This window comes from Quercus robur, chromosome 8, assembly GCF_932294415.1.
Source record: "Quercus robur chromosome 8, dhQueRobu3.1, whole genome shotgun sequence".
Lineage (NCBI taxonomy): Eukaryota > Viridiplantae > Streptophyta > Magnoliopsida > Fagales > Fagaceae > Quercus > Quercus robur.
This window is the reverse complement of record NC_065541.1, coordinates 52,527,021-52,546,069: the sequence shown is the minus strand read 5'-3', so window position 1 is coordinate 52,546,069 and position 19,049 is coordinate 52,527,021. Positions and strand designations below refer to the sequence as shown.

The 19,049-nt window shown below is 32.2% G+C and overlaps 2 protein-coding genes across 5 annotated transcripts in view; both read left to right on the top strand.

The window, feature by feature from the left end:
• The first annotated feature begins 12,794 nt into the window (after positions 1-12,794).
• Positions 12,795-15,882, top strand: LOC126696973 ((+)-neomenthol dehydrogenase-like). 2 transcript variants are annotated; one of them, XM_050393753.1, is made up of 5 exons: positions 12,795-12,891; positions 13,017-13,263; positions 13,874-13,921; positions 14,541-14,714; positions 15,342-15,882. In XM_050393753.1, exons 1-5 carry the CDS (start codon positions 12,872-12,874, stop codon positions 15,717-15,719), a joined length of 867 nt encoding a protein of 288 aa, XP_050249710.1. In that variant the 5' UTR covers positions 12,795-12,871; the 3' UTR covers positions 15,720-15,882. The 2 variants fall into 2 exon arrangements, with proteins under 2 accessions (XP_050249710.1, XP_050249712.1); XM_050393755.1 differs by lacking the exon at positions 13,874-13,921.
• LOC126696965 ((+)-neomenthol dehydrogenase-like) overlaps positions 12,795-19,049 on the top strand; it is a 33,067-nt gene continuing 26,812 nt past the window's right edge. Inside the window, exon 1 of one of the 3 annotated variants that reach the window (XM_050393745.1) lies at positions 12,795-12,891. In XM_050393745.1, the coding sequence (XP_050249702.1) occupies positions 12,872-12,891 (20 nt within the window). In that variant the 5' untranslated portion in view covers positions 12,795-12,871. Of the gene's footprint in view, positions 13,017-19,049 lie in introns of all 3 variants that reach the window. The other 2 variants (XM_050393746.1, XM_050393742.1) reach the window with 2 other exon arrangements.

The following is a 19,049-nucleotide window of genomic DNA, read 5'->3' as shown; positions in this document are numbered from 1 at the left end:
ACCCTGCCTCATGTTATATTCTTATATACATTAGTTGGTATATATATATAAGTCAAGTGTCCATGCATAATGTATATATACATGCCAACTAATATGTATACATATCAGGGACGAAACTAGAATTTTAAGCTAGTAGAAACTAGAGTATAAAGAAAAAAAAAAAAAAAAAACTCAATATAGACATTGATCATATGGTATTAAAAAATTATAAATACACAAAATTATTGTTTCTAAATACATCAAGATACAATCATCTACCAACAAAGACAAAATAAAAACAAAATAATGTTTCTTTAATACTAACCTGGCTAGTTTTTCTTTGTTTTTTTGAAGTTAAAGAATTTATAATGGTGGTGCTAAAAATTTCAACTTTTAGTACCTTAAAAAGCTACTTTATCATTTTCACTACCTCACTTTACAATACACCAAATATTAAATGTTCTATTTTTTTATCACTTCATTTAAAATAATATAAACAACTCATTAAAATAATAAGGAAAATGAGAATTTGAGTTTTTTAATTGAAGGAAGATATATGATCTTAATAAAATATTGTATTTTATTTTTAACAACTTGCTACAGTTAATTGGTATTTATACCAGTTTACTGTGGTTGCAAATATCACATGATTTTTTGTTATTTGGTGGTAAAATAGTTTTTTAGCTAAAATACAATCGCCATTGTGAATATTTTTATTGTTTTTGTTAAGTTTTTGGGTTGAATAGTTGCTATTTAGGTTAAGCTAGCTAGACTGATTAGGGAGAAAAGACCCAAATACAAAAATGAATTAGAGAATTACTATAAAAAAAAAAAAAAAAAAAAATTGGACCTAGGGGAAGCTCGGGCCCCCTTGGGCCTCCACTTGGGTCCGTCCCTAATATATATATATATATATATCTAATAATTTCAACTTGCCTTATGATATATTCTTATTAGGTAGTGTAATTTAAACCTAACCCATATATTTCTTTTTTGATTAAAAAAAAGTAATTGCGAACAAGATAGTCTTTCCACAAAAATGACAAACCCACAAAGGTCTATCATGCAACTTATCCTTAGGAAGGGTAGGATTCTTAGGCTTAGACTTTATAAGATCAAGCCTAGTCTTCCTAGGAGGTGTAACTTTTACTGGTTTGACAATCTCACTCACAAGGGGCTCAAAAGAAGAAACAAAGTTTGTGGAATGAGTCTTAGGCACAGAGATGCTATCTTCAAAACCTAGACCAGTTTTGTCTAAGGGAAACTTCTAAATACTCAACATGTGTTCAAGTTCAAAACTAGCAGACCTATTTGTCTTCAAGTGCTGGTAAGACCTTCTTACCCCTTATTTTTCATTTTATTCACAATTTTCATGCATATTAGGTGAAATTTTTGGACCTATAGATTTTTGGGGTTTTTGATTTTTGAGTTGGTTTCTTTCAAATTTGTTCACTGGGTTTTTGTTCTTAGATGTTGTAAACATGTTTCCCTTGCATTAATTTGATTAATTTGGTGATTTGAGAACAATTTAAAATTCTAAGGCTTGAAACTACATGAAATTGGGGATTTTGTTTAATTGGGCTATAACTGGTAAAATTGACTTGTGTAATTGATTGATTAATTCATTATATGATGTTTCCTAACTATTATGATGGTTAATTGCTCAATTTGGGTTACTTTTTGATTTTGGGTTTTTCAAAATTTGGGGTTTTTGTTCTAAAACTCTATGTTCAAGTCAATTGTTGATTTCTAAAGTATAATTGAATAGGTTTCACTGCATTAGAGCATGCATCATTTGTTCATTCAGTTCTTGCATCATATAGATTGTCATTTGTTGAGATTTTTGTGCTTTAACCCTCTCCAATGCAGTCTGCCCATGTGTGGTTTTTTTTTTTTTTTTTTTTTTTTTTTTTTTTTTTTTTTTTTCCAACCCATAGCATCATGGTTAGGAAGTCTAGAGCCCATAAGAAAACCTCCACCTCCTCTACCCCTATTTTCCAATGTGATAGGTTTCTTAGCCCGAAAAATCAAGAAACCTTTGAGAAGCTAAATGCCTATAAGAAGGTGTGGGCAGAGCGAAAAGTGATTTTAGATGAGGTTGATCTTGAGATTCATAGGAGTTTTGATCGTAGGGGTTGGTTGCCTCTTTTAGATGTAGATCATCATCTTCCGGCTGTTTTGATCAGAGAGTTCTATTCAAACCTCTCTGTTCACTCCACTTCATCAAACATTCAGTTTGTGAAGAGTTGGATAAAGGGAGAAGAGTATGTCATTACTTCTCAGGTAGTGGCCTCTGCTCTTGGTGTACCTTTGGTACAACAGCCTGTTTATCTTTATGATGAGACCCCTCCTCTTGACGACATCATATCGCTCATCATTGGTACTTCCATTCAGTGGGGTACTGATCCTCGTATCACCTCCCATGAGCTTACTAAGCTCAATTATCTGTTTTTCTGGATTTCGTGTCATTCCATTTGGTCTATTTCTCATTTTCACACTATTCCCATTGAGAGATGTGCTTTTTTGTATGCTTTTGTCACTAATGCTTCTATTTGTTTTCCCTTTCTGTTTATTAGCACTTTAGTTAAGGTTTATACTCAAAAGGGCATGGTCTTTTCTTTCCAGTTTTCATTCATAGGATTTTGTTAGATTTGGGTTTAGAGATTTTCCTGCATTCGAGCTTGTTCATATCATCGCCCCCATAGGTGCCACCTTTCTTGGGCAAAGAGCAGCTGAGATGAAAGCTAGCTCTAAACGCCCTCATGTAGAGTCTTCCTCAGGTGTTGCATCCCATCCTCCTTCTTCAAGTGACCCTATAACTGAGGAGTTTGTCGATCCCACTATCACAGTTGATCCTCCACCTTCTAATTCTAATGCTTCCATTCAGAGTATGTTGGAGACTGTTATGACCATTCAGGTGGTGCATGACAAATTTTGGTGGATGTGCTTGCTAAGCTTCAGGCTTTACATTCAGATTTGGCGAGTGTTCAACATTCTACTCCGCCTCCACCTTTTGATGATGATGATTCTTGATTACCCTTTGGCAATTTGTCACAAAAAGGGGGAGTATTTATGCATGTTGATAGGGGGAGAATTTGTGTTTTTGTTGATAAAGGGAGATTTAGATTGTATTTAGGAGATTCATGATGTATTCATTTTTTTTGGCTCATGATGTATTTGTTTTTATGGGATGTATATGTTAGGGGGAGATACTTTGTTTTATGTTATTTATTTATTTATTATTATCTCTTTTATTGTTTCTTGTTTAACATATGCTACATTGATTATTGATTTATATTATGAGGTTATTCATGATATATGTCTTTTATTTTCTATTTTGTGAAATAAAAAATTCATTTTCTTTTTACTTGTATTTTCCACACATGCGTTTTTGTGTTTGTTGAGTATTTCAGGAGTATACAGGTTGATTTAGTTGTGTTGTTGTCTACACTGACAACTGATAGATAGTAGTTAGGTTGAATTGTTTTTGGGCATTTTGTTGTAATGGGCTGTTTTGTAATTTTGAGCATATTTGTTTTGTTATGTATTTTGTCACGGATTGCCAAAGGGGGAGTTTGTTAGGTTCTAAGGATTTAGGATCTAAATGTATTAGAAATTCAATGTGTAATGTTGGCAAATCATGATCAAAACTTTTAGTCTAAATTTAGGCTGCTCAAAGTGTGGTTATGTGTAAAGTTTGAATCGAGTAATTGCAAGAAATTACTATTCAATTTTTGCAAGGCTCGATCGATCGAAAATTAGACTCAATTAATCGAAACTCATGTAGAATGTTTTTTCTGCATAATTTTCTAACTCAGCTCAAGCCCATACGACGTGTATGGTTTTATGTTTTGCCTTAAGTATAAAAGGAAAAACCCTAACCACTTTTTAGAAGTTGTTGATATGCTGTGTGTATGAATCTCTTGTGAGATCTAAAGGTGTTTACCTTCATACATACTAAGGGTTATCAAGATTAAGATTCATGTCAAGAACTTGGTGATCACTTTAGTTGCTGCATAAAGAACTTAAAGAAAAACATATGTGGGAGTACTTGTGGTTGCTATGGATCAAGGAAAGAAGTAGTCTATGAACTCGAAGCTGTCACATGGTCGTGGTAGTAAGTTTTCTACTCGAGGTAACAATAGGATGTTAGTGGTCTAAGTCGCTATTGTAAAACTTTAATTCTTTCATAGTAGATCTGTTTTACCTTGAGGATAGTTAGGTTAAATCCTCTCCAGGTTTTTTACCGGTTTGGTTTTTTTGGGTTATCATATCGTTGTTTTCTTTATTTTCTGCATTGTTTACATGATATGATTTACTTGTGTTAACCTAGTTTTGAATAATTTACCTAAGTAATCACTTGGTTAAATAATTAGGTTAAACAACTTGTGTTTTAAGGGTCTAAAAACGTACAAACTGGAATGCCGGCAAGGTACCTGTTGAGGAAGGTGCTACACATCTCGTGAGGTTAGCACTGTTGCCCAAAGGCAGTCCTTCTGGCCTTTTCTTTGTTCAGCAAGAAGTGTCACCATCCTTATCCTAGATAGTCCATTTATGTAGATGAATAAGAAAACACACAAGTTGTGATCTATGGTTTTTACTGCACTTTCCCTTAGTTTATGTGTAAGATTACAAATTTCTTGTTGAAGTTAAAAGCACCAATTTGGGCGTTTTTTATATCATAATATGTGATGTAATAAGCTTGCAAATATTTCCGTGGTGTGAAAAATTATTGTTTGCATGATACAGTATTAATAATGCTGAAATTTCTTTGTAACACTACTAGTCATGCAAGAATGTTTAGAAGAAAAACTAAAAAATGTTAGTGTTAGTGAGATGAGATTCCGTGAGCGTAGAAATTACATGCATAAGAGCACTAGCAATATTGAAGCTAAATAGTTATATTGCTATTTTAGCTTCACCAAAATACAAAAAGTGCTCTACAATAGTGAAGGTATAGCTAAATATTTTAGCTTTAGAGCTACAGTAGATTGAAGCTAATTTTTTATTTATTTATTTTTATTTATTCCCACTAGCATTAAAATAATATCTTTCTTTATTTAATTCTTTTTCTATTTCTTTTCTTCCTTCCGTTTATCACAAAAAGACAAAGCTCTCAACTCTTTTCTATTTCTTTTCTTTCTTCTCTTCTCAAGCTCTCAGAGCATAATCAGATTATTAGAATACAAACTCAAAAACACAACTTTAAAATTAATCAAATCATAACAAAGAGAAGAAGACAGAAGTCAGAAGCCATCTGACCCATTTTGACCGCGTTAGGGACAAAGATGTGCAACGGTACAATGACCCATCTATCTTGTTGTTTCTCTCTATACCTCTTTTCTTTCTTTTCTTATCGCAGAGAGAGCTAGTGAATGTTCTGGAATCAAGTAAAAAAAAAAATGAAAAAGAGAGAGCTGGAGAAAGAAAGAGAGAATGAGAGCTAGATTGCTGGAATGTTCTTGAACGAGGGAGAAAAAGAAAATAAATGAGGGGGGGGGGGATAGAGATAGGACACTGGACATGCGTGTGGATGAGAAAAATAAGAAAAAAAGAAAAGAAATGTATGGATGAAAATGAAAGAAAGGAAAAATAATATAAAGAAAATGAAATGAAAGAAAGGAAAAATATTATTAAGAAAATGAAATGAAAGAACGGAAAAATAATATAAAGAATAAAAAATCCTAATTGAGAAATGCTACCACAATATTTTCACAATAATTTGGTTTTTAAAAAAAATAATATTGTTATACTAGACGATAATAGGCTATCATGACGATTGAGAATTTTTTTTAGTCAAAATATAAATTTGTATATATATAATTTGGGGTTAAAACAAAATATTATTGTTACACTAGATGATTATCATGATAATTGAGAAATTTTTTTAGTAAAAAAAAAATGTATAAATATAATTTGGGGTTAAAAAAATCACTTGTTAACACTAGACAATTATTTGCTATCATGTGGCGACGGCGGTGGAAGAGTCGATGGTGGCAGCAATGGCGATGGCGGCAGAAGTGGTAGCGGTAGCGGTGGTTGTGATTGTTGTTTATTGTAGTGAATATATTATTTTATTGTAGTAGATATATTATTTTATTATGTTGAAAGATAAAATAGATCAACTGCTGCTGGATGTTTTGTAAAGTGAGTAGGTAAAATAAATAAAATAACTTTTTGTGGTGCCAAATAACTAAAAAAATAGTACCACTATTGTGGATGCTCTAAAGAGCTGCACTTTTTTGAAAGGTTGTGACCACATGGGTTGATATGGCCAAAATACAAAGTCTTTAGAAGAGTCATGTATGTAACTCCAAGGGGTTGGCTCATAATTAGTAATACCTCATTATATTCATGGGGTCCTGGTTTCAAACTTTCTAGCTAGCATCTAGGAGTTTCTCTCAAGGGATTTTTCCCTATAGTAATCTAGTGTATGTGACTACTGGACTACACACACTTGAAGGAATAGTCAAGAACTCGAATATGTTTGAATACCCTTATTTTCAAGAGAGAAAAAAAAGTGTCAAATATGTTCACAAGAGAAACTAAATGCAAGAGAAGTTACTATCATGTTTCTAAGAGAAAATGTAGGGTTTATTTATTTTTTGGAAAATAAATAATGCTTCAAAGAAAGTACGGAATCGTGTACATTGTTTGGAAAATATGTACATTGAATTTACATAATTATGCACATTCTTTGTAAATTTGTGTATGTTAAATGTACATAATTGTGTACAATTTTGAAAAATCTATACGTTGAATGTATAGAAATATGAACATTCAATGTACACAAATTTGAAAATAAAAAATCAATATTCTTTATATTCTTTGAAGAATGTGTTAGTTGAATATACATAAATGAATATATTCAATGTACACATTTTTTGGAAAAATGTACATAATTCTATATATTCATTGAAAAAAATATGTACGTTAAAAAGAAGATTCGGTACCTTCTTTGAAAAAAGTGTATGTTGAATGTATAGAAATGTGTATATTCAACGTACACACTTTTAAAATTTTGCATTATTCTATATATTATTTAAAAAATTATGATCGTTGAATGTACACAATTTGCTACATTCTTTGAAAAAAAATACTCACTGAATGTACAAAAACGTATATGTACATGAACCATGTTGTGAAATGTATACAATTGTGTACATGCTATTAACATATAATTGGGAACATTTTTTGTGAAAAAAATGTGTACACTAAATGTATAGACTTGTGTACATTGTTTGAAAAATGTGTAATTGATTTTACTGAATTGTGTAAATTCATTGAAAAAATATGTATGTTGAATGTAAAAAATTGGGTACATTGAAAAATATGTATATTGATTGTACAAATTGTGTACATTTTTTGACAAATTATGTACGTTAAATGTGCAAAATTGGGTACTTTTTTTGAAAATTTTATATGTTGAATGTATAAAAATATGTATATTCAACATATTCCATTTCGTAAAATGTATACAACTCTATATATTCTTGGAAAAATGTGAACATTGTATTTACATAATTAGGAATATTTTTGTGGAAAATTGTATTGGTTGAATGTACTAAATTGTGTACATGGTTTGAAAAATGTATGTGTTGAATCATGAATGTACAGAATTGTACATATCCTTTAAAAAATGTGTATTTTGAATGTATAGAATTGTGTGCATTGTTTGAAAATGTGTACTTCAATTTACAAAATCATGTACATTTTTTGAGAAAATGTATACATTGAATATATATAATTGCGACATTGTTTGAAAAATGTGTATATTGAATTTACAAAATTGTATATATTCTTTTAAAAAATCTTGAATGCACAGAAATGGATGCAATCTTTGAAAAATGTGTAGATTGAATTATAAAATTGTATAGGTTGAATGTACAGACTTGTGACATTGTTTGAAAAATGTATACACTAAATGTTCAAAATTGGTTACATTCTTGAAAATTTGTGTACTTTGAATATAAAGAAATTTGTAAATTCAAACTATACAATTTTGAAAAATATACACAATTCTATACATTCTTTGAATAATGTGTACATGCAATGTACATAATTTGATATATTCTATGTACGTTGAATATACAAAATTATGTACATTTTAAAAAAATGTGTACATTGAATTTATAGAATTGTACACATTCTTTAAAAAATTGTGTACGTGAAATGTACAAAATTGGGTACATTATTTAAAAATTATGTATGTTTAATGCACAAAATTGTGTACATTTTTTAAAAAAATGTGTATATTGAATTTACAGAACTGTTTACATTCTTTAAAAATTGTGTATATTAAATGTATAAAATTGTGTACATTTTTTGAAAAATGCGTTTGTTGAATGTAAAAAATAGTGTACAATGTACACAATTTTGAAAAATGAACACAATTCTGTATATTCTTTAAAAAATGTGTACGTTGTGTGTATAGAATTATAAACCTTCTGTGAAAAATTGTGTGTTTAATGTACATATTTCTATATATTTAACGTACACAATAATAAAAAATTTACGGAATTCTACACATTCTTTTTAAAAAATTGTGCACATTGAATGTATAAAAATAAAATATACATTGAATGTTGGATATTGCCAATTTATTCCTCCCTTTTGAACTAGTTATCATCAAACAACTTTCATCAAGTTAGTGCATCTAGAGAGGCCTCTTGATTTGGCCAGTCTCTACCAATGGCCAATACTCAGTGTGCTGGAGGTACCGATATCTATAGGAGGACTAAGCAACACTGTGACTCTAGGACGTCAAAAAGATGAACACTATGTGGAAAGGACTAAGGAGTATGGTTTCTGAGAGTCCCAAACAAGGTCCAAGAACTTTTAATTTACAGCGTGTATCTATGTATGCAAAAATTAATGCCATCCCTACCTGAGCCAACTTTGTGAAGAGAAAGGTGCCAGTTGAACCAAGGTGTGAGAGCTGCAAAGATGCTATATATGGATGACTCATTGCATGCACTGTGGTAAATGGTGTGAAGAGTACTACTAGAAAATTGAAACCTAGTGTTGTTCGCGACTATAATTTGAGCATTATGGCAAACAAGGAACCAAGCATGTTTGCACCAAATAATGAGTCCATTAGAGCAAGTGGCTCTGATAGCATGAGAGAACCTTCACATAAGTTTCATTCTCATCGGATGCACCGCCCTGTTTCGATGGAGCTCTATTCAAGGAAGAAGGAAGAGCAGGCTTGGGTGTTGTAATAGGAATTGGCAAGGGTTTGGTAAATGCTACCATGGATAAAAAATTACACTCCCACACTTTGGAGAGGAAGTTGAAGCGCTGGTGTGGCTGGACGCGCACTTTAATTTGCAATAGAGATTGGTGTGGATAAAGTTTGTGTTGGAAGGAGACTCAAAGTAGATTATCAAGGCTCTTCAGGTGAAGAACAATCATTTTCCTATTATGGTCTGGTCATATTATTTAGGATGCAAAGTCTCTTGCATGCTCACTCAAGTGGTTACTAACTTACTATAAGTATTTCCATCCCATGTTAGATGTTGTAGCTCATAGCTTTGCAAGACTAGGGAAATTCTCTTCTAGCTTAACAATCTAGATGGAAGAATTAATTTTCACCAGACATTGAGAGTGTAATTCATGCTGCTTTGGCAGCTTAATCATTGATAATATTTGAATATTTCTTCTAAATTGAATGATTTTCATTCTATAACATATAAGCAACTTTAAGGACTAAAGGAAATTTAATTCTAAATAAAAAAGGACTTTAGAAAATTTAATTACCGAGTAATTGATAATTATTTTTATAGGAATTGACAAATTTTTAAAATGATACTAATTGATATACTACAATATATATAAGCTTTAATTTGAGTAGAAAATTTTTAAGAATAACTTATAAATTACTAAATAAATACTTTCTTTATGTAAAAACAAATAAATATTTTTTTAGAAGGAAAAAATAAATAAATAAAGACTTCGCCTGTAAAATGTCATTTTACATTTGAAAATAATTTCAATTAAAAAAAAAATTAGGTGTTTTGTGTGACGTACAATTTTTCAAGCATAAACCACCAAAACTAGTGTCTCCCAACCACCACTGGCCACCAAACCATTGGCCCAGTCCACACAGGACTAGTGACCTAGCCATCAGATGGAGAAGGATAGTTATTATGTGATTTTATAACATATTTTACCAAGTTTTTGTTGGTAAAATTTTTTACAAAGAATTTTACAGTTAATGGAAATTTTTTTCAAGTTTGAGCAAATTTTATAATGAAACAAACACAGTAAAATGCTCCCATAGTAATAATTGATCATATCTCATTGCAAGCTAGGAATACAACAAAATTCACAACATTCCTAAATTAGTCTATTGCTTCATATATGGACAAATTGCAATTTGGAATTCAAATTTTTTTGGAGAAACGATTTATAATTTAATTTCTTTTAATGACATAATATGCTAATTTAGGAATATTTTAAAATTATTATGAAATTTTGTCATTTGCATGACTCATCTCGTCATACATTAATCATAATCCCAAACTTACGAAGGGTACGTTTGGTATGCTCTAATAGCTCCTGTAATGGAATAGTTATTCATGTGTAATAGCAATTCAGTTATTTGGTTGCATGACTTGCATCTTTATTACATGGATTAGTTATTACATTGGAATAACTATTTTTTAAATTGAAGAATAGCTATTCCTCTTTAAAATGGATGTAATAGCTATTCCTTAGTATATATAATAAGTTTTAAAATTAATATATTTCCAAAAATATAAAGTTTCCTTATACATTATCTTTTACAAACTTTCCATATGTAACAACCAAACTTATGAATAGTAATAATTATTCCATTACAATGTCTTCTATTCCCAGTAATAAAAATTACTATTCCTAATGTAATTTACATTCAGTGTACCAAACGTACCCTTATGCACTCTTGCAAGAAAGGATGCTTCTAGGCAAACCTCATGGTTGTTTCTCCACCCCTATCTCCTTTATCACTTAGCAGTCATCTAGGGATTTGAAATTTTAACATCGGTTTCATTGCTCAATGCTTTGCACTAATACATATGGCCTATTAAAAAAAAAAATCATCGTATGGTCCATTTGTACGAAATATTGTCAAACACTGAATTAATGCACAATATTTCTCCAAAAATAATAATAATAATAATAATAATGCACAAATTATCTCCAATCTTAATGTCTTTCTCGTTGCTAAACGGATAACATCACTTCATATGGCCCAACCATACAGGATAATATATTATCGCGCAATTAATGCCGGAAATACCGTCTCCATCCATTCAATACAGATACATCACAAACAATTTTCTTTTTGTTTTTTTGACTAAAAATTGGAGGAAGAAAAAATGTAAAGAAGATCCGAAGATGTTCAAAAAAGACTGGTGGTAATTAATTTACTCACTCTATAGTAGATAGATTAAAATATATCCATACACTTTTTTACCTACACATATTTTCAAAAAATACAAACAACGTTATTATAATAACGTTAGTAAAAGACCCATGTTCTTTCGAATTCCCAAACTAACACACATTACTTACTCATATTGTCTCATACCAACCTACATGTATTTTCAAAAAATACAAACAACGTTACTGTAATAACGTTAGCAAACGACCCATATTTAGACATGGCAATGCGGGTCAGAATTTTCTGACCTGACCTGGCCCGAAAAATACTTGACCCGAACCCGATTTTTTTACCCGAAGCAAAAACGAGTTAACCCGTAACCTAACCCAATCTTTTTTACGAATCAATCTGACCCGACTCAAATAACCTGTGACCCAATCCGTTAAAAAAAATTCGCTAAAAAATATTTAAATTACATCCTAATACTAAATGCATAAAGTACAAAGTACCAAAACCTATAATCAATATATTATATATTATAAAAAATGACTGTTTGATTCATCAAAAGTCAAAAGCTAGCTAGCCTAGCTTCAGTGCACTGCTTTCCATTTAAAAAAAAAAAAAGGCCTAGCTTCAGCCTTCACACGTTACACCATTAGACCACACAGGTTACACAAGGCAAGGGCCCTTTAGTGATAGCCAATTGCCATGAGACAAGGCCATTAGACCACATACGTTACACAAGGCAAGGGCCAAGGCTGTTAAGAGTGAGACAACCATTATAAAAAATAAATAAAAAAAAAAAAAAAAAAAAAACCTCATTTAGCTGAGCAATAATTTGTAAGTATGAATATTTGCAGTGCTGAATCTGTTATCAACGTTGAGTAGATTGAGATTGAGGTGTAATTCTTATAAAACATTTACTTATTCTTTTTTATTTAATATTTTATGTTTATTTTTAAATCTTTTTTTTGTTTAGTTTATCTTTTTAAGTAATCTAACTTTACTATTATTTTAAATGCAACAAGAACATGTGCATTTAAGAAGACCGATAACTTGCTACTTTGCTAGTTTACTTGTTTTGTTTGTTTTAAGATTTATCTCTTTTTGAAGATGTAAACTTGTAATTATATACATTTTGATAGTGAACTATTAACATTTAAGACTTTTTCCATCATAAATTTATGACTATAAATAATTTTTGTCATGCTCAAAACTATCAGAATTGAAAGGATATTAACAAGTGGCATTAAATGCAATTCATTTGCTTAATTGATTTTATTCATTCTCTTTAGACAAGTTGTCATTAATTTGTTTTTGTAATTGAAAAAAAAAAAAATTTGTTTGAAAAATACAGGTTTACCGCAACTCAATTAACCCATTTAAAAATGACATGCTTTGACCAGCGAGCCGTTTAACCTGTAAACCTGATTGACCCGGCCCGAAACCAACCGTTTTGCCACGTCTACCCATATTCTTTTGAAGTCCGAAACTGACACACATTACTTACTCATACCAAATTACCAAATGGCTGAAGAAGCAAAGAGGTAGTCCTAAACTCCTTCCATGGTGTCTCTATGGTCTATACTGAATTTCCATCACATCTTCTAACCGCAAACATAACACCCATCTCTCTCTTTTTTGCATGTGATCATGTTGTTGTTGTTTTCAGGTTTGCAGTAGTTACAGGAGCAAATAAGGGGATTGGATTTGAAACAGTTAGACAGTTGGCTTCAAATGGGTTCGTAGTGGTGCTAACAGGAAGAGATGAGAAGAAGGGTCTTGAAGCTCTTGGGAAACTGAAAGACTCTGCTCTCTCTGATAATGTGCTTTTTCATCAGCTTGATGTGGCTGACCCTGCCTCCATTACTTCTTTGGCAGATTTCATCAAAACCCAGTTCGGGAAACTTGATATCTTGGTATGATTCTAAGCTAATTTCTTTATAGATTTCTATCTCTTTAATTTGGATATCATTCATCTTGAAATTAATTCTCTTTGAAACCCTAAATTGTTTAAAGTTTGATCTTAATGTCTGAGTTATATTTTTAAGCCATCATCGTGATCAATTTGCTTTTGGTGCTTTTATCTTTTTTCCTTTTTATAATAATATAATAATAATTTATTGCTATTTTTATTTTTAATATTATTAATACTGATTATAAAATAACAAATGACAGCAGCTTAGTTTTTCTTTTAAGAGAAGCAGAATAATAATATTATTATAAAATTATTCCATAACTTCCCATGTTATTGTGAAACAAAATTACTCAAATTCCATATGATAAAAAAATCAACTATAGTCTTAGTCTATAATCTCATATCTACCAGATATGATAGAGCTTGTGGGATTCATCATATTTTAATTCAGTGGATAATGTACAGAATGGATAAGATTTGAGGACAAGTTTTCCGTTAATGAAATTCATTGATGTGATAACCTGACAGATTAAATAACGTTCCCTGTGCTCAAATCCAATTCCTGTTCGATGTAAACAAAATTAGTCATGTAGTGTTGAAACTATGTGCAGGTGAACAATGCAGGGATTGTTGGAGTCAAATTCGATTCTGATGGTGGGGTAAGTATTTTATGGATGGATTTGTCTTTGAAGCAGAATACAGGTGGGCTTGAAATTCATATATATATATGCACCTTTGGCAAAAAGTTTAATTTACAACAGTTGCAAGTGTCTTGTGCAGTTTGTTTTCACTTTTGACGTCATAGTTGGACTTCTTCATGTAATTTACTTTGAGATCATTGTTAATTTAGAAATAAGAACTAACATAGGGAATTAACATAGGCAGTGCAGCATAATCAGATTGAGCAAAGAACTAACATTGGGAATGCTTCTATATCTTTCATGCGATGCCAAAGACCATTGGGGAGGTTCAAAAAGAAAAATCTTTCATACCCGTATTGTTCCTTGGAAAAATTAGTATCTATAAGTGCTCTGTTTTATAGCTTAACATGATGCCTATTTAGGCCAAAAATTAGGATTATATTTCTTTGCCACTTAGGCTTTTTGAATTTAGAGTTACTTTTCTTTTATGATCAAGGGGTAGGATATTTACGTTAAAGCTATGGTATTTTTGTTCTGTTTTGTATATTAAAGTTCAGTAGATTGTATCATTCTACCTTGGGCTTGGAAGTATTTGGTGATAGTTACCAAGTGGATTGAGTGTTTTTTACTGCTGCAGGAAGGAGATGGAATTGTTCAGCATAAACTGATTCAAACTTATGAGTTAGCAGAAGAATGCTTGAAAACTAACTACTATGGAGCTAAAAGAACAGCTGAAGCACTCATTCCTCTCCTCCAATTGTCAAATTCACCAAGGATTGTTAACGTTTCATCCTCCGCAGGTCAACTAAAGGTATGGAAGTAACAAAATCCTTCTATATAAATACATTGTCAGTGCGCCCCTTGGTAAGAAACTTGGTTGAGTTTGACAGTAGTTTGGTAGGCTTGAAGCTCAGGCAAGTTAGCCATAGAGCAGATGACTCAATTTGAAGGTTAGACTGGCTTAAAATGAGTGGGATACGAACCAAATTTATATCAACTCCTCTCACTAGTTGATCAAGCTGAGCCAACCAAGCCAAATTATTGCTAATGAGTTCATTTTAGAACAATGACAGAAGTGACACATTTTTCCACTCTATCACTCTTTGGCTTGGATAACTTTACTTAAGAAACAAGAGCGAGAGAGACAGAGAGGTGTATACCATAATATCAGCAGACAATGCCCTTCCCATTAAACATTGGATGACCCTGCTTGTTTTCCTTAGTTGATTATGGAACACTTTTCCAACAATTTATTGTGATTCAGGTCTTCTTCTAAAATGGTTAGGAATCTTATTATACATTTTTTTCCCATCTTGTTCACTCCAGCAGAGATTAAGATCTTGTATCCATATTGAATTTGTAATAGTATTCCTAGAAAGAATTTACCTTATTTTTTTATTGTCAACAACATTTAAAAATATTTCTTGTCATGTTTCAGAACATCCCAAATGAATGGGCTAAAAGAGTGCTATGTGATGATGAAAACCTTACAGAAGAGAAAGTGGATGAAGTAATAGAGGAATTTCTAAAGGATTATAAAGAAGGTTCACTGGAAGCCAAAGGCTGGCCTACTTTTCTTTCTGCCTATACAGTCTCAAAAGCAGCCATGAATGCCTACACAAGAATTATAGCCAAAAAGTACCCTGGCTTCTGCATCAATTGTGTCTGCCCTGGCTTTGTCAAAACAGATATAAATCGCAACACTGGCATCTTACCTGTTGAAGAAGGTGCTGCAAGTCCTGTGAGGTTAGCACAGCTGCCTGATGGCAGTCCTTCTGGCCTCTTTTTTGTTCAGCAAGAAGTGTCTCCTTTCTGATTGAAGACAACCCATTTATTTGGATGGATTATAAAACCACATGGATTGTAAGTTTTGAATTTGAGTGTGTTCTCTCTAATTTACGTAAGACCTTGATGGTGAACTTAATAACACCAATTTGGGATTTTGATGCCAGAATATAAGCTAGTAACTTTTTATGTCATGTGAAATATATGGTTTGCACAATGCAATCTTACTAATGTCAACTTTCCTGAAGTACTAATAATTTTACAAATAAGTGAGGGAAAAAAAATGAAGAAACAAACTCAGCATTTGAGTATACTTAGAAAAGGGAGATATCAAGATAATTTCTTGCATACCATTGTTCTTCTTCTTTTGAGAGAAGCATCCTGTTGTTTTCAATGGTGTTTACACTCAACAAAAATAAATATCAAATAAAAAGGAAGAAAAAGAAAAAGAAAGAAAGAGGTTTCCTGCTTCATGATGAAAGGGAGCTGATATTATCTTTTAGAGAGAGAGAGAGAGAGAGAGAGAGAGAGAGAGTATGAGAGTTAAACGAATTAGTAATGTTGTCTTTTGTGTCCATTTGGCTTTCATGTAGAAAATAGAGTTATAACTATTAGAGTTTTTGCGATATAGAGCTTCAATGGTAAAGTTCTTAACTATTTTTAGTGTTGGGCCTGTTGGCCAATTTTGGTGAATACTGAATAATGTTTACATTCTTGGCATTGGCATGCATGAGCTTTTATAAGCTCCAAAGTGTTCAATTAACCTTAAAGTTGTTTTTTTAGTGTTAAGAGTCCTTAAAGCACTTTTTTAGTGGGTCAAAGCACTTTATAATTGCAAAACAAACCAACATTGCCGTTTGGTAACGTTATTTTAGTAATGTTGTTTGTATTTTTTGAAAATATGTGTGGGTGAAAAAATGTGTAAAAATACATGTAATGTTGTTTAAAAACTAAAAACTGTTGCTTAAATGCCATACCAAACGACCCCTTGTATTGCTAGCCATACCTGCCTATGAAAGGCAGCTTATAGTAGTAAAGTCTTTGTATGATTGTGTATCACTAACCATAGTTAAACAAAATCTAAGAACTTAGTAGCTTGACGGACACTTTAAAATGTTTCCAACAAATTTGACTAAGGTTCAAATGCTAGCTGCAAGGTGGCTATGAGGACATGTCTATTAACATTTTGGTTGTCTTTCACCCCTATTCTCTCTTACATTTATTTTGATTTTTTTTTTTTTGCTATGCTTTTCTTTGGCTTTTGTTGTGTTTCTCTTGAATTGTCTCTCGTATGACCATATCTAATGGTCAATCCGCTAGAATGTATAAGAAATGACTAGTAGCTTGGAATACAAGGCATTGTACCTTTGGCTTCTCAACTTGGAATGCATCAGATATTTTTGGGATCATGATCTTCTAGATATAAGTTCTTTTCAATGTATTTATTTCAGAATTAGACAATAGTTGTTTTTTTCCCAATTGTGCTGGTCTGAAAAATCAATGTGATACAGTGATGAGTGTGGCTGTACAAATTTGACAATTCAAAAGAAGAAAGTGTTCAAGGAGTTCCCTTGATAATAATTTCTGCAATAGTATTTGACTTTTTTAGTTTGACTAAGGGAACTTATCTTTTACTAATAATTTGACCAAGGGAACTTATCTTTTAGTTTGACTTTTTTTTATAAGACAAAGGGAGTCTAACTAAAAGATCACAGTAAATAGAATTGAATTACTTACCCCCCTAAATGAAAACAACAAAATTGTTGGAGGTGGCTCATATTTGTTAATCGGCCACAGAGTTGGGAGCCCTATGGGTGTTGTAAAAGAGTGGAATGGCATGAGTGGTGCAGAGCACAACAAGCAAAACAGAACAAAGCGAAGTTATAATGGATGAGATCTTTAAAAAATATACTAATATATATTTGGTTTATATCAATTTAAATGATTTGTGAATGGCCTCTTATCACCTACGTTGAGATGAATTGCACTGGTTGTCCTTATATATGAATTTTCAGCAAAAAAGAAAAGAATTTGGTGCTCATCATCTTTTACTGTAACAAAGATATAAAAACGCTGACCTTGCACTGATACCATATGTTGTGCAACAGTAGAAACAAAAATAAATCAACAAATGCAAAATAGTAAACATAAGAATTTATGTGATTTGATAAATTGCCTGCATCCGCAAGCAATGACAATGAGAAAAAGTCTTACTATGGGCCCATTTAGATGGAGGGGGGAATGAGAGAAAGTGGAGGGGAGTAGAGTAAAGATGACAGAAAATATACTAATTTTAAGTTAAGGCTGCGTTTGTTTTGGTTGAAAATGGATTTAGGAAAACAATTTACACCTTACCGTATGTTTGGTTGTGCATGGAAAATTTGGTCAAACGGAAAATCATTTCCGTTGACCATAAAATACCCACCCCACACCCGTAAATCATTTTACACTCTCATTTTACCTTCAAACCATTTCCACTCTCCTCAGAAAATTTCTCTCCTCACTCACTCTCATCACTCACACCGAGCCCAAGCCGAAGGACGGAGAGAGCTATCATTGGTGAAGCCTAGATGCAATCCTCGACCCACGGCCCCGTCGGTCTGATCACGCCGTTCAAACCCATCGTCGATCTTATCATGCCGCCTCAGCTCCTTCGATGAACCCAACTAAACCCACCCTGCTTTCACCACATCCCAATCCCCGACCCACGGCCTCACTGTCGTGCCTACAAGCCCCTCTGCCAGTGAAGGTAGTTTCTCATCTACTTCACCTCCGTCCTCTCTCTCACTCATACCCATCCTTCTTCCACCCATGCCGTCGTTGCCTTAAATATATATATATATATATATATATATATATTATTTATTGTAAAATAACATTTTTGCTTGGGTTTTAGAGGATTGGTGGTTGGGGTGATTCATGGGTTTCAATGGTGGTGGGGTGGGGGTGAGTTTAAGCATTGATGGTGGTCGATTGGGGGTGGTGGATCGTTGGCTATGGTGGTTTGTCGGTTTCAATGGTGGTGGATTATGGGTTTTGGTAGATGGTTTTGATATTGATTTTGAGATTAATGGGTTTTGATTTTGAAAATAGGTTTTCAGATTAATTAATTGGTTATGTGGTAGATGATGGTGGCTGGGTTTGTAGTGGCCGGTGGTGGCTTGGTTTATGATGGTGATTGTGGTTGTTGGTTTTTTGAAAATAGGTTTTTACATGCACCAAACGCTAAAAATATTTTTCCAGCAAGTTTTTCAAAGCACAAACAAACAATTGAAAATATTTTCCTTTTCGAAAATATTTTTAGTTGAAATTATTTTACACTCGGAAAACATTTTACATAGAACCAAACGCAGTCTAAATC

Bases quoted from the DNA above. Each gene is read 5' to 3' on its own strand.
- LOC126696973 (XM_050393753.1), top strand. From the start codon at position 12,872: ATGGCTGAAGAAGCAAAGAG. The intron at 13,264-13,873 runs GTATGATTCTAA...AACTATGTGCAG, and splicing joins TCGGGAAACTTGATATCTTG to GTGAACAATGCAGGGATTGT. The intron at 14,715-15,341 runs GTATGGAAGTAA...GTCATGTTTCAG, and splicing joins CCTCCGCAGGTCAACTAAAG to AACATCCCAAATGAATGGGC.